At 36.8% G+C, this 15,825-nt stretch overlaps 1 protein-coding gene across 1 annotated transcript; it reads right to left on the bottom strand.

The window, feature by feature from the left end:
* Positions 1–5,497: 5,497 nt before the first annotated feature.
* Positions 5,498–15,520, bottom strand: LOC134824328 (uncharacterized). The gene is made up of 10 exons (XM_063836206.1): positions 15,368–15,520; positions 13,899–13,936; positions 13,524–13,606; positions 10,019–10,095; positions 8,854–9,911; positions 8,572–8,713; positions 8,187–8,304; positions 7,856–7,974; positions 7,615–7,671; positions 5,498–6,446 (listed from the first exon to the last, which is right to left on the bottom strand). The coding sequence occupies exons 1-10, from the start codon at positions 15,452–15,454 to the stop codon at positions 6,366–6,368; spliced, it is 1,860 nt and encodes a 619-aa protein (XP_063692276.1). The 5' UTR covers positions 15,455–15,520; the 3' UTR covers positions 5,498–6,365.
* Between the last annotated feature and the right edge of the window lie 305 nt (positions 15,521–15,825).

Below are 15,825 nucleotides of genomic sequence, written 5' to 3'. Positions count from 1 at the left end.
CTGGGATAATTTTATAGACAATCAAACAGAGTTTAATCTTCAATCAGTGGCGTCTTGTCCAAGTCTTGTGTCCAACTGTTTGCTTTCTCAACGGGCTTCAAAAGAGATGATAAATCCAGTTTCTCCTTGAACTGATAAGATAAGGAAGAAGGGCCATGGATTGCCTCTAAGAACTTGATATCTGTATTCACTGGAGCCGGAGTGTTGCTGTCCAGATGTTGTCTGGAGACGCCCGTTATAAAATAAATTGTTTAAAAAATAAATGGTGCAATACCTCTCAAAACCAACGGTGCCCGACGGAATCGTTTAACTCGCATGGCGAGAGTCCTCATATGATTTAATTGTACGCGGAGGTCAGGATTTGAAATAAAATGAATGAAGTGAAGGGGTGTAATTTAGAAGAATGTTATCTAAAGCATGTAGGAAATGAAAGAAAGTGTACTGCAAATACGAACTAGTAGTATTATAAGAAAGAAACAACAACCCATAAGAAGTATAATGTACTAGTAAGCTTGGAGTGGACTGTGCCCCCATCGGCTACCATCAACTCAATTATTGCGAAACTTTATTGTTTAGGTGAACAGATAAATAGAAATTTAATTTGCTGAAGGCAACATGAACAACAGTCGAATAGTATTAATTTAGGAGCACGAACAATTATCGACCATCCTCATCCTGCTATAGTAATATTAACTTACGTATAATGGCCCTGAGACAAATGGAGAAGACATCTTATTATGGACGTAGTGCAGTCGCTTTATTATATTATATCCTTTTTATAATTATAATATGATACTTTTGAATCCATATAGCATATTTATCATGAAAAAAAATCGTTCCATTTATTTTTATCTTTTTTTTCTCATAATGGAAATACGCTCATTATCAAAACATATGCCGGCAAATATTTTCATTCATTCTTTGTCTGGTAATTTTCATTACGACTCATAAATAAAGCGTAAACTGTAACACTAACAGTAAAGTATATTTGGTGTAAGATGATCCATATCTTTGGAACCATTACCTTAAAAGATGAAATGGTACAGTAATCAGCCTGAAGCAAATAACTAAATATTAAATAAGCGTGGTGGCCATCCTTTTAAACAGTTCTCTTGTACATTCCTAGAGTATAAATTTGCAAATAAGCCTTCTTACTAGCCTTGGTTGCCAATGTTTTGGGATTTAAGCTGATTGGTCACCTAATTAAGCTGATTGGGTGCAGCTGTTAACTGCGTGGGAACTAGGTTCAATTGGTTTCAGTTGTCAGTCACCCATATTTCGGCATACCTCATCTGCCCTCATTTGAAATTGAATGGCCTTTATTTATATCGTTTCATCTTTAATGCTTATAATAAGGACCGTTCAAGGTTGATCACATCTTGATCCCCTCATTCCTCAAATTATAAAGCCGAAAAAGTACACCCGGCCGCGTAATTATACGAGACAAAAACACCACATACTCGATCATTAATTGCTTTAAAAATGATTTTGGACACGTTCCATTAAAACTAAGCAAGCTCTAGGCCACGGCAGTGAAATTTTGGGAGTAGTGGAAGATAAAAAACACTGTTGGTCTCCTATACCCTCTGGAGGATTATAAGTTAAGTTGAGGCTAACTTTCGAAGGCTCTGGAGAAATTGTTTACAAGATGAAACAGCTGATCAGAGAAAATTTGTGTTTTAAATTTTCTCAAATTGATTTGTCCGGTAAGCCAGGAACCCCGGTGATTGCAGGGGATTTTAATTTACATGTTGAAAGACCTAAAGATCTTTACCCCGCAAAGTTTCTTTCCCTTCTTGATCAGCTTGGTTTCATCCAATGTGTACCACTAGAAAGAACTCACAATCAAGGAGGAACTCTTGACCTCGTGATAACGACCAAAGTCTTTAAAGACTCTATAACTTCTATTAACATTGTGGAATCTGGGACTAGATCAGATCATTTTCTTGTTAAATTTGTAGTGTCTGTGAGCCTGAAGACCTCTTTGAATGATACTAGGGTGATGAACTACCGTGATTTTAAAAGTATTGTGGTTGAGGATTTCAAAGCAGATATTTTGGTTTCTGATCTCTGTAAAAGAGATGCTTGGTGCTCTGAGAGTCTTGATGAGTCAGTTAAGATGTACAATAGTATTCTATTGGAACTTATGTACAAGCACTGTCCTGTGATCAGTAAGGAGATGAAGAGTGAAGACAAAGGTAAACCTTGGATGGATCAGGATCTGAAAGCTTTACAGAGGCAGAGGAGAGCAGCTGAGAGAGCCTGGAGGAAAGGCAACGGACAGAAGGATATTTTTGTCAACCTTAGGAACAAATTTATTGTCATTGAGCGACAGAAGAGGATTACTTACAATAGAAAAGCCCTCTTAGCCTCTGCGGGAGATACGAAGGCTCTGTACAAGAAAGTTTATAGACTCACGGGTGAAACTACCCAAGAAAGGCCACATGGTAATGACACTAAAAAACTGGCAGAAAGTTTTAAAGTTTTCTTTGCGGATAAAGTGAATGATATCAGACTTGGGATAGAAGAAGAAGGAAGTCATATCGGAGGGAACTTGTCATCGTCAGAGAATCTTGAAAGCACCTATTCAGGGCCATCATTTGATAAATTTCACTCCATCACTAGGCAGCACCTGTTACACACCATTTCTAAGATGTCTAACAAGTTTTGTAGTCTTGACCCTATTCCGACTTTCATGTTGAAGAAATGCTCTCAGGAGTTGGCACCGATCCTCCTGCACATAATAAACGGTTCTATGTTACAAGGTGTGTTTCCAGCCGAGATGAAGACCGCACTGGTCAAGCCCACTATCAAGAAGAAGAATGCTGATCCAGATATTCTGAAGAATTACAGACCAGTCTCAAATCTTGCAGTTATGTCTAAACTGATTGAAAAGATTGTACTTGAGCAGTTAAACAATCACTTACATTTAAACAGTCTGCATTGCCCAGTTCAGTCTGGATACAGAGCGAACCACAGTTGTGAAACCCTGATGGTCAGGATGGCAGACGATATTCTTAAGGAAGTGCAGAAGAACAACATTGTGATTGTAGTCCTACTTGATCTCTCTGCTGCTTTCGACACGATTGATCATACAATCCTTCTTAAGAAGCTGGCAAAAGATTTTGGTATTAAGGACTCTGCATTGAAATGGTTTAGTTCATACCTCTCAGGCAGGTTTTTCAAGGTTAAGGTAGATGACTCATTATCTGACTTCCTGTGTCTGTTGTTTGGGGTACCCCAGGGCTCTCTATTGGGACCGATCCTGTTCATCTTATACATTAAGCTGCTCCAGGAAATAGCTAGAAAGTATGGTCTCGATATTCAGCTTTATGCAGATGACTCACAACTTTATATAGCTTTCCACCCGATGAGACCCATGGAGCTGCAGAATGTCACTAGTAGGATCAATGACTGTCTGTCTGAAATCAAAGTATGGATGGTTAATAATTTCATGAAACTGAATGAGAGCAAGACAGAATTGTTAGTCATCGGAAAGCCTTTGGTACTGAAGAAGTTTGACCTTGAAATAACAATAAAGTTTGGTGACACCATTATTACACCAACTGTATGTAAAAATGATACCTGGAAGAGTCTTGGAGTGTTACTAGATGAATCTCTCAACATGGAAAGACAGATTAACAACGTTAGGAAGAACTGTTCCTGGACAATGAACAATCTTAGAACTATCAGAAAGTATCTAGATGAGAGAGTTAAGCTCATGCTGGTCAAACAACTGATCATATCAAAGCTGGACTATTGTAATGCCCTTTACATGAATCTTTCAAAGACTAGAGTGAAGAAGCTGCAATCTGTTCTAAATGCAGGGATACGTTTCATTTACGACATATATGACAGAAATACTGACTTGTCTCCTTTCTACAAGAAAGCTCATATTCTCCCTGTTGAAAAGAGGATATTTTTCAAAGTGTGTCTCATCTGTTTCAAAGTGACCCATGGATTGGCACCAATGTACCTCCAAGAGTTGGTTCAAATGAACAGAGATGATAAGGCTGTCAAAGAAACCAGAACAAAAACAGCATGCAACCTTCTTATGAAGACACCTAAGTTCTCTAAATTGAAGGCAACTAGCAGGCGGTTCAGCAACTATGCACCTGAATCATGGAATTCTCTCCCTCTTAATGTCCGTAACATCGACAATATTGTCTCTTTTAAGGGTAAGTTAAAGAACTATTTGTATGATCAACTATAGCCTGGTTAAGCTATTTTTTGTGGCTTCTAGTCTTTTTTTGTGTTATTTTTTGTTTTCCGAGTATCCACTTCTTGTTTTTCTGGTTTTTATCGGTGTGTCAATAAAATCAATTATGTAATATGTATACTTTAACCATTTTTTGCGACAGTTAATCTGATATTATCTCTTTAACATTATTTAGTATTCTTTGATTTATGAGACCCGTGTTTTGTTTTTAACTTTCTGCTCCGAGGAGGAGAGAAAGTTATTTGAGGAGAGCCGCTCAGACATGGGCACCGTATTGTGTAAATTATTTAGTTAACTTTATACAATATCTTTGTCGCATAGTAGCGGGGTAGTAAATACAGTGTTTCGTTTCGTTTCGTTTCGTTTCGTCAAATATTGGGTTTCATTTATGTAAAATTAAAGGAGATGAAAAAATCCCCAAATACCATGATTTAATTTGGAGTACGAAATGTGGCGGTTTTCGGAAAAAATTTCCATATATTCATTCCCAAATCATTTAGATCACCGGAATTATGTCGAACATAAATATGTCTCGTAAGGTAGTACAGAATTGTGTTGCGAATAAAACTGCTGTTTTTCTATAAAATCGGATCATAAACTATGTACAAGTAATTTTATACACTATGTATATTGTATATAATTTGTATATCATTATTAAAGCAATTAACAGAAAATCCATCATGCAGTTTTGCCTGTACATTTGTACATACGTTTGTAACATGCTTCTAGCTTCTATAGTGTACAGCTATTCGTATAAACAATTTTATTCAAAATCATCGTTAATCGCACAATGATAACTGATTTTCATTCTGGTGAAACACAAGGAAATGTTTTAAAAACTTCACAACCTCAGAATGGAAAGCTTTATCTAAAGAGAGGATTTTAAAGATTTAAATCGGGGACACCCTTTGTTATGCAAATGCAATTTAAAACAATTTTGAGACTAGTTAAAAAACTTAATGACTCATAATTGACTCCATTTTAAATTCAATCTTGACACTACTTAAAAATCTATTGAATAATCAACTGCCACACAATTGAGAAGTATTTCCAATTTCTAGATTCATCCATTATTGCCTTTCTTAGACAACTAAATCATTGAAAAAGAGAACAAAATTCATGGTGCATTTAAAAATCGTCATGCTAGAACAATTAGGAGTGGAAAATATAATGGTACATGCATTGGGTTCTAATGGTACCCAAAAAGCAAATAGTATCTTGAACCAATAAATGATTACATCATGAATTACCATTTACCCATGGGCTCTTTCTCCAATATTCAATATTCATCCCTTAACGTATTTGGAACCGAAACAGAATCGATCAAACAATTCTTTCAAGTCATTAAACTTGATTACCTACCGTTAGTTACAAATATCCCAATGCAATGGTATAATGCATCGGAATATTGCAAGATCAGTCATGCACCATGTAAGACACATCAGAGGCACCAATAAAGAGGGCGGAGATTACTAAATTAAAAATTGAACGATCCCATGCTGACACCCTTGTTGTCTTTTAGAAATATTCAGCAAATATGGCACTATGAGTGCAACTGCTGCAGTTTAATGGTGCTTCCGATAACCATACCTACTCTCACAAAATGTTAGCATATTAAATAATCTGGTTCTTACCACATCTAAAATTCCATTGCATGCATGCACTATTGCATCTTTATAGAAACAGACTTACTGTTAAATATTTTAAATCACTATCGGAATCGATAGATCTTAAATCTTAGACTTAATGCGACAAATCTTGTAAATCTCAACTATCACTTTCAACCAACCTCCAGGACTTGACCTACCAGTTCAATCCTAATTGAAGTGCAGTAAAAAATATATAAACGTCACAACAGCTACTAAGTCAATTAAAGTACTGTGTTCCAGCATTCTAATTGATGCGCGGCTCAATCAAAGTAAGGCTTTCCAGCATTCTAATTGATGCGCGGCTCAATTGCGTAAACTCTAATTAAAATTCTCTGGAACTGGTGGAATGTCGATTGTGACCTAGGTGACAAGTTTGATGAAATCAATGTTTTCTTGACACGTGACCAATCTACATCATGTGTCACGTGATCGTCTGATGAGGTCAGAAGCTGCTACCTAAATCCAGGGAGTAGACTAGATGGGGGGAGCTAGTGTCTTCAAGTAGTGGAGGTTGGGATGAGGTTGGAGGGCTGTTTCGTTGGAATCGGTCTTCTTATCATGTTGTCTTCTTTCGTTGACTGTTGGAAGTTTAGTGTCAGTTTACCATGATGTGATGTATTAAAATGTTAATGGTTAAGTATTTTACTGGATCTAAATACAACGTTGTAAGATTCAGTTATTTTTTGTGATTGTGTCTAAATCTCGCACAGGGTGATCATACTGCCTACCATGGCGCACACCAGTATTATAAGTAGAGATCCTTTATAATTTAATCTATTAACCAATATTGCAAACACACCATCTCAATGAGTGTTATATGACGCACGGATTGATAATACTAATACTTTTCTTAGCTTACTTTACTCAACTTGGAACCACCTCAAAACTTCCAGTACACCAAATTCACTAATGTTTACTTATGATAACTCCAATTGCAGATAAAATAATGACTAAAAAACATTAAATCGCCTCTGAAAATATCAGAATCCAGGTAAATGTGGCTTTTACCGCGAATGTCAAATATTCCAAGAATTCCCCAAAGCTGGAATATCAGCTGTTACCGTGGCAACCGTTCTTCGCACTTATTAACAGTGTGTATTAATAGCTCTCTGTGACTCTGTAAGTTTGTTGATCACTGTATTTCACACCAGAGCACTGCTTGATTTAATCTTATTTGTAACTGTCACAAATACTTACTATGGGAATTTAAGGCTAAGTAGAAGCATAAGTAGATCCATATTGCTTACAATTTATTATAATCTGTCTTAACAAAGGTTTTAAAGTTCAGATCTATCCGATTTGTAGCCGGCCCAGGTGACGGGTAAATGTTGTATTTCTCACAATTAGATGAATACGCTTCTAGATTAGCCTAATCGAATAGAAGCTCGTTTCTACGGGCAACATGCACAAATGTTCTCTGTTATGTTGAGAGAACTAGGTCAGATTGGGAGTCATGAGTCGCGAATAATCCGATTTTTTATGTGGCAGAAATTGTTTTAATTGGTTTTATAGCCGTCATAAAATGGAGTTTCATAAAGTGTTCATTTCTGCAGAAATAAGGTGGAAGAAACACAAAAATACGCGGTGGATAGTTTAGTAGTTTAGTAGAAACGTGTGGACAGCAGACATGCTCGTATTAAAGTTAATGTAGATTCTTATAAATCAAAATAACGGAATAGCTAGCACATACTAAAGATGAATTTTTAATTCTGATAAACTATCATTTAAATTTTAGTGAGAACATACCCAGACACGATTTGAGGCACCAGCCTTTCTTACAACAGGTCTTCGTATCAGAACAGTCTGAAGAATACAAACATATTGAATGAAGTACAATAAAAGTTGAGATTATCATTTTCGGAATGAAAGGACATGTGAAAACATTTTTTTTAGTGTAGCATCATTGCAAAAAACGACTTATATAATGAATAATCCATGATTCGTAGAACTAAAACCCACGATAACCCTCTTTAGTATATACAAGTACCTGAGCCATTTTCTCCACATTGATGCTTGGTCTCCTCAGACTAGGCGGGGAGTCTGTGCAACACACTCTCTTGTTTGGCTGCATCACACTGATATCTATTGTCCGGTGATGTGAACCCGCTGCAAAGTTATTTAGATTAGAGCCTACTGCAAAGTTATTCAAATTATTCTGTTGATTTAACTGATTAATTAATTGAGTTGTTTCGGGTATTTTAATACTCTGCCATTATGAACCAAACATAAAACATTTTGGGTCCCACATCATTATTATTAATTAAATCAAAACTTTTCCTTGTGTTTCAAATCACACAAGACATGTAGTTATTACTCACACTGGGAAGTGTTGGTGGAGAGGATGAAAGCTTTAAAGTTTGAGCTGGAATTAGTAGCACAGAGACTCCTCACCTCCTCGTCTACTGGGACCACACTGTACTTTCTCTTTAAGTCGTTCTGAAGTAGTTAGTGTTAATCGAAAAATCTTTAGTATCAAACAAAATAGTTTAATCAAGGGATTGTTTATTTGGTTGCTGACAAGGACATTTGAAGTCGTGTCTTTTGTTTATTTTTGATACGTGACGTAGGAATGTTTAAAGTTGATTCCTACAAAAAGATCTAAGCCAGGAATGATTGGAGGACGCACTTGATACTGTTGTCCAGAAGCGATCCCTGCCGAACCTACCTAAAGTAACCTTAAGCAAGTAACCTATCCCAACTCACATTATACGCAGAATTAAGACGGTCCCGATGCCAGCCGTTTCTAGATGATCCCTGTTGTTCAGACTTGCTGCTGTTATCTACCATTTCTACATCTGTCCTGTCCCAAGAGTCTCTGATACTGATACTACTTCCGTGTGATATCCTTAAATTGGTTGGGTTTAGGAATATATGTTTAACTTAAACTATTAAACTATTTATCTAACTTGAAGCTACACTTCACACGAGAATAATTAAATAATTATTATAATTGATGGTATAAGCTGTCTGATTAACTTAACTTACCTTTCAATATTTAGTTTATTTGGTGGGGATCTAGAACATTCCCTGATTCGATTCAGTTTTGACTTTTCTGTCGAACTTTGTCCAAGCACCTCGTCTTCTTTATGTCCACGTTTCCTATCATCCGGAATGGGCACAAACTTCCGCGCTACGTTTTCAAGTAGAGTTGTAGGGAATTTCTGAGTCTCGTTGTCCGATTCGGCAGATGAGATCAGTTTCGTAAAACATTTGTACTCGAAGCGAGGCGAGGGTGTGTGTCTATCACGTGTGGATACATCACGTGATAAATCACGCGTGATGTCGCGTGACATATCGCGCGTGATGTTGTCGCGTGACATATCACGTGTGATGACGTCGCGTGAGGGCGGTGTAACGCGCGAGGGAGGCGACGGTGTGTGTCTCTCCCTTAACGGTGGTGACGGACTATGTCTATGAGTAGTCAGAGTACCTATTCTCAGAGGAGGCGTAGCCTGGTGATGATAATGAGAACCTCGTTCCAAGATGGACAAACTCGGTGTGGGAGATTTCTTCCCTGAGAATGAAACGTTTCTTCTGATAGACACTGAAGAAGGTTTATCCAGATTATCAGTAGATCGTGTTTCTGATATCTCCGAGTCTGAGTGGGATGTTTCCTGACCACATTTAGTTGTTACTTCTCGCGGGGGTGGAGCTGGTTTTGATATAACAATCTTCTCCGCTAATGGACTGAACTCTTTGGAGCTTCTCTTCTCCTTTAATTTCTCCGGCCTAGGATGTATTTTAGCTACTTCAATATGAGGTATCCTGATGAAAGCTGAGGGTCTAGTGGGCTCTCTCTGAGAATGAACCTCTTGAAAAGCTGGTCGTCTCAGGTGTGGGCTGTGTCTCTCCAGAGATTTCAGTAACTGGTTGTTTTGTCCACGGATGCATTTCCGGGGTTTAATAGTTACGGGATGCTTTCGTTCTATCTCAATATCGGGTAATCTCATCTCAAATTGCCGTAGGGGAGGGGTGATGTGCCGGAGGGCGGATTGTTTTAACCTCTGATCTGACGGAAACCTGGAACTGCTCGACTCTCCTTCCTGCAACAGTATTTAGGATAATGGGACTGTAATTCTCCCCCAAGAAAATGACGATATCCTATAAATAACTAAAAAATTAACGTTTTCCTGTTTTGTTGCTAACTTACCAAGCATTTAGGAGAGTGTTTCTGTACAGGATAACTTCTTCCTTCACACGCGTTACTCAGATTAATCGTCGATATTTCTGAAGCAAGCACTTTTGAGCAATTGAATAGTTGCTGGAGAGCTTCCAGCCAAGCTGGTCACGTTCCGCAGAATTATGTACACAAAGTTTTAACCATTTCCACAGATTTTCAGTGCGGAAATTAAACAATTTTGATTGACCGAGGAATTGTTTTTAATAATCTAACATAGTAACATGATCACACGTCACGATCAAGGTTAAATGCTTCCGTAATAACCTGATAATCTAAACCAAAATACTGACTCGATAAAACTTATATTTTGATGGATTTAAAAACTGATAGTGGCCTGACTCAATGATACACAATCTCTAGCCGCACCGTGATTGGTCTATCCACGTGGTCGTAAGCATGCATGGGCTTCTAGAATTATCTCTGACATTGGACGGTCTCCAGATAATAGGTGTAGCGAGCAGAGAGTTTAATTTGCTTTCTTTATAAGGGCAGTGCCCACGTGTCATGGATTCTCAAGCACAAACTAGGAGTGTGACGTTGAGATGGAGCTGGCAGAGTCTGATAAACGGGATAAAGTGGACTTAGGGTTGGAGTTTTGACTACTCAATCGGGCCGTTTTGGGTGATGGGCATTATATGTGAGCGGACTTATATTTCATATGTATAATGCAGCGGTAATTCTGGGTTATGTTGTACCTGATCACACAGAAACAAAGGTATTCTAGCCTCGAGTGACGTCACCAGTGTGGTGACGTCAAATTAAAAACATCTCAATCTCTAGGTAACCAGAGGTAGTGGAAATTTATTTTAGCACGTGACCCCTATTAACCAATCAGCGTAGAACAACAAAGGTTCACCGCCTCACATAAAGGCTACCCAGGGACTGACTTCAGTCGACAACTCAACCCCGACAATATATCCAGATTTAGATTGTCTATTTTTAGTTCCACTGCAGTTCTTTCGTCGAGATTTAAGGGCCGAGCCAATTGTAAAGGTACTTTGTGCTCTCGCAGAACAATTATAAGCGCCACATTCTCCTCTCGTCGTTACATGTCCCAAATGATACTTTAACACATATGACTTTCTAACCAATGAAAGTCTTATTTGCCAAATACAATTATCTAAACTAGAACTGTCTCCCTGGATACCACCATCACCTCCAAAGAGAAACGTCCGATAATATGCCGTCAAATCACTGATCAGAGACAGAATTAAAGTGATTCTCGGGAGTGGGGCAATTCCTGTTCCTACGAAGGAATAACATATGCTTGCTAAGATGATCGGGCCACAATCAAGATAATAATGAATTTGCAGATTATTGTAACTAAATAAGTACATATTATTTATTACTTTATACCGTGAAATAGTGTGGAAGTTATAGATATGTGTTACAAGATCTACATTCTACATTACTATTAGGAGGGGGGTGTAAATAACAAAGGCCACGTGGAGATAAGATTAAGAAATTAAAAATTCGAAATTTGAAATTTGAAAGATCATTATAAATTTACATGTGTCAGATCCAGATGAATTAAATGAAAATTATTCAGCCAAACAACATTCAAAAACAATGAGATGGTTTTAAAATGGTTTAAAAATTGGTTTTAAATTCATATCGGGTATTATTTTGTATTTTGTAACAATGCTCAAAGAAAATTTGTTGACTAAATGGCGTAGTTGCAAACATTGTAAACAACTTATAGTGTCATACCGGTAGGCCAATTAACAACAAATTTCGAGCGTACTAAATCACTCTACAGTCGATCTTCGAGATTGTTCTAAAAGGGCCCCCGACAGTTGAAACCAACTTCAATCGATGTATTTTCGGACGCTGATTCCGAATCACCCCCCATGACATAGGGTTAAAATGCTCCCAGTCCCCTGACGAGATATAGGCGAAAAACTGTCTCGATCACGTGATATGACCGTATAAGGAAGTTAGTCTAATTTCTCGTTAGGGTTAGAGTTTCAGCATATGCTTTTGTTAAGGATTGGGTTAGGGTTAGGGTTGGGGTCAGATAAGAGGGTTAGGGTTTCGAATAGTCGTTCAGGACCAGCTAGAGAACGGGGTGAAAAAGTCACGTGACAGTCGAGTGTAGAGTGATTAATTATCATCCAACAAATTTCCAGACTTATTAGTGTGTTGAATTGTACTTGTAGTGTTACTAAATAACTGATCGACCAGATAACTGAAAATCTTGATGATTATTGAATTTAAAATTCACAAATATTTTGCTGATGGAAAGGTAATTGAGTGCGTTCTTAAACGTATTAAACGTCCTTTTAATCAAAGAGTATTGACGTCCTATTTGCCGTTCTAAATCGCTCACCCAAATTTTCAAATGTTTTGGTCACGTGACAGGCTAGTAAAGCGCAAATTCAATTGTTTAGGGTTGTGGATAGGGTTATGGTTACTGGTTACCTTCGGGGCTATGGTTAGGGGTAAGGTTGGGGTTTATGTAAAACCACTATATTCGGCTTCAAATTGCGAAACCGTAAAAACCCAAGTCACGTGATAATGTTTGGTCGAGCTACATGATACGAGCTCCAATTTGCACATGTTTATGTTAAATAAAACCTCAAAACTCGGCTCCGGCTATAAAATTAAATTAATAACATTACTTTCTAGAAAACTCCTATTATATTATTTCAAATAACTTCCATTTTCTTTTAAATTCATAACCATATCGTTTTATAGAATTAGAACCAGATCTTTATACAGAATGTTTTATTTGTTCTTTAGAGCTCCACCTTAACGGAATTGATTATCACGAAAAAGTATAGAACTGCGTGCAGGTTCGTTCATTCTGGCTGTTTTTAACCACACACTGATAACATTATAGTGTAGCTTTAATTATGGGGCCGGGGGGGGGGGGGGGGGGGGGGGGGCACAATACAAAATCTGGCGAAATTGATTTTAGAGAGTTGTTTCTGATAGAGGGGAGTGATATATATTAGCTGCTTTTGGTCCTACGGAAAAATATTTTTCTTGAAATCGATTTAGAGAGAATTTTTACGAAGACCCCCCCGGCCCCCTTAATGTGTGTGTGGTGGGATGATTGTAGCTTCAAGCAATAAGCAAGAGTGTGATTCAGCTTGAATCAGCTTGATGATACACGGAGATTTAAACATGCAATCCATGTGTAGTCGTAAATGCCAATTATTTTCATTGTTGTATTTTAACGAAATGTAAAAAGAGGCCGTGATTATAATCGGTGAAAGTGTAGACAATGTTCAGGATGTTTAGGAGGTGCTTTTAGTAGGATCTTGGTAATTATTGTAAAATCTTAAAATGACAGATCTTTAATGAACTAATCACGTGTTAGAAACACGTGCTTTTAATTTTGATAACACACCCTGATTCAGAAACTCCAACACAAAATAATATACCACTGACACTACAAAACATTCCGCCTTAAAACATTCACAATACAAAATATTTCCTTGTGTTTCAAATAGAACTACGAATAACTAACCTTCATCTTCAGCCTCTCCCTCACTTAGACTCTCTAAACACGTCTTTTCACCATCTAGGCTCTTCTTATCTGCGTTATCAGTCCTGCAGTTGTGAAAATGAACATTTCCAGCGTTAAAATGAGCGAAATTTACAGCGGTTTAAGTATCAGTAAATGAATATTGTGATACATTGTCCATTCACCTTTCGTTCATATTATCATAATATATTACCCATAAATTAATTAAGGACTGAAACTTCGAATCATCGAAGTTGCCGAAAACTGCACTAGCTATAATTAGATTTTTCACTTTAACGTAATCAATTAATTACAGTAATTGGACTGTAATTGAACAGTAATTGAACAATAATTGGACTGTAATTGAACAGTGATTACCTCTCTTTAAAATCTTGGTCTTGATTAGGATTGTGGCCCTGAAATGGAAATCAGTGTGTCAGTTTATTATAAGTAACATTATAACATCTGATAAAAACAGTGTTTAATAATATGTGGTAATTACTTAATGTGAATGTGACGTTGTGTTATGTTACCTAACATTTTCTTCCTTTTATCATAACATCACGTCATCACTGAGTCGAGTTAGAAACTTTCGGAAATTTTATTGAAAGAATATTCAAATGAGATTTAATTACGGTATCATGAATAATGCATTAATTTATTGAATAATGCGTTATTTATTAGGTACTTTATTGAATAAACTATTATCGGTTATTAGATAATGCGATATATTCATTGCTTTATTGATTTATTACTTTATCAATACGTGCCAGATTGACATGTAAGCTTTGAAATTATCTAATTAAGCTGAAAAGCTTTTTTAATGCCTGAATACCGCTCCCGTAATAATTCAAATTATATCTTAAATTCTCATATTATATCAATAACATGTTTAGTTAATACATACACTGATTTATAAATGATATCTTAATCTATAGATCATTTTGAATTGGATAGCAGGATAGAATATGATAAAAGGTTAAAGCATATTACGGAAGTGGTTTTCAATCGTTATAAAATGTCCCTGTGGAGTGGAAGTTATTATCATTTAATCATTGCATAATTGCATAATTGCATAATTTCTGATTTCTAATTTCTATTCGCCCAGATTCAGGCCGACAGATTCCCGTTTAAAACGATGGGCCATTAGTTATGGCATTAGACTTTAGAGTATCTTATACGTTTCGTAACACTGTTATTGCTTTATTGGAGCTGGTAAGACATTTTTTTAACGATGGGAATGTATATTGTATAGGGTGCGTACATTGAAAATTTACAAATTTGTAACTTGATGCTATGAAGCTATGAGAGCCTGATCAGATGTAAGATTTTATATATTCCTTTATGCAATTGTAAGTGTTCGATCCACCAACAATATTATTAATAATGGCCCAATTGTTTGGAAATATTGAGCTGTAAGATATGTCCAGATTATTATTTTTTAGATTACATTACCAATACAACAAGATAAGGTTTTAAATGTGACGTCATCATTTCTTAACTGGATATTTTAAACTTTGTGAAAACTTTTACACTTGCATTTGTTACCTTATCAGTTTTACAAACTTAATTCTAAAGATTATCTAAATTTTAAATGCGTGACGAAATGTGAAATATTTGTTATTGCTTTTAAAATGATTTGCCGAATTTGTAACTATAAAATTACTACATTATTAAGTTAATACATTACTTAATCAGTTTAATTATCCAAACCAACTAGCGGTATATCAACAAAACCAAACAAACAGTAACAGAAACGTTTAACAACACTTTCCCGCAACCTGTAGTTTCACTTAACTTTCAAACATTTAAACCGCGTTTATAGTATAAAACAAAACGATTTTTACCTGTAAAGAAAAATGTTCAGCAGGTTTGACTTCAGTCAAGGAGTGACTTGAGAACTTTTTAGTGAGGAAGCGAATCATTTCGGGCATGGTCCGTCCCTAAAAGGCACATAATATTTACAAACAACACGACAACACTCATACACGATCTCCTACAAATGTTAACACCACTGCAGGATCATATTAGAAATCTATGCCCGTTGCCATGGCAACCTTCACAGTACGAGCCACAGCCTCTTCCACAGCAATTTAATTATGGTTGGTCAGCCTCTTCCACGGGGTACTCGTATAACCTAATCGACCCGGGCTGCTCCAGCTCTGTTAACAAATACAATGTATTTTAGAATTTAGAAGTGGCCTAAATCCCAAGCGGGGGTGCAGCTTTTGGACACCTGCCCGCAGCTAGGCAGTGGGGTGAAAATTGGATGCGATTAACGGATCTGGTACACTGGAAGTTGAAA

The sequence above is a fragment of the Bolinopsis microptera genome, chromosome 12, assembly GCF_026151205.1.
Source record: "Bolinopsis microptera isolate Bmic1 chromosome 12, MBARI_Bmic_1.0, whole genome shotgun sequence".
NCBI lineage: Eukaryota > Metazoa > Ctenophora > Tentaculata > Lobata > Bolinopsidae > Bolinopsis > Bolinopsis microptera.
Note: the sequence above shows the minus strand (reverse complement) of the source record. Positions and strands in the feature narration are given on the sequence as shown.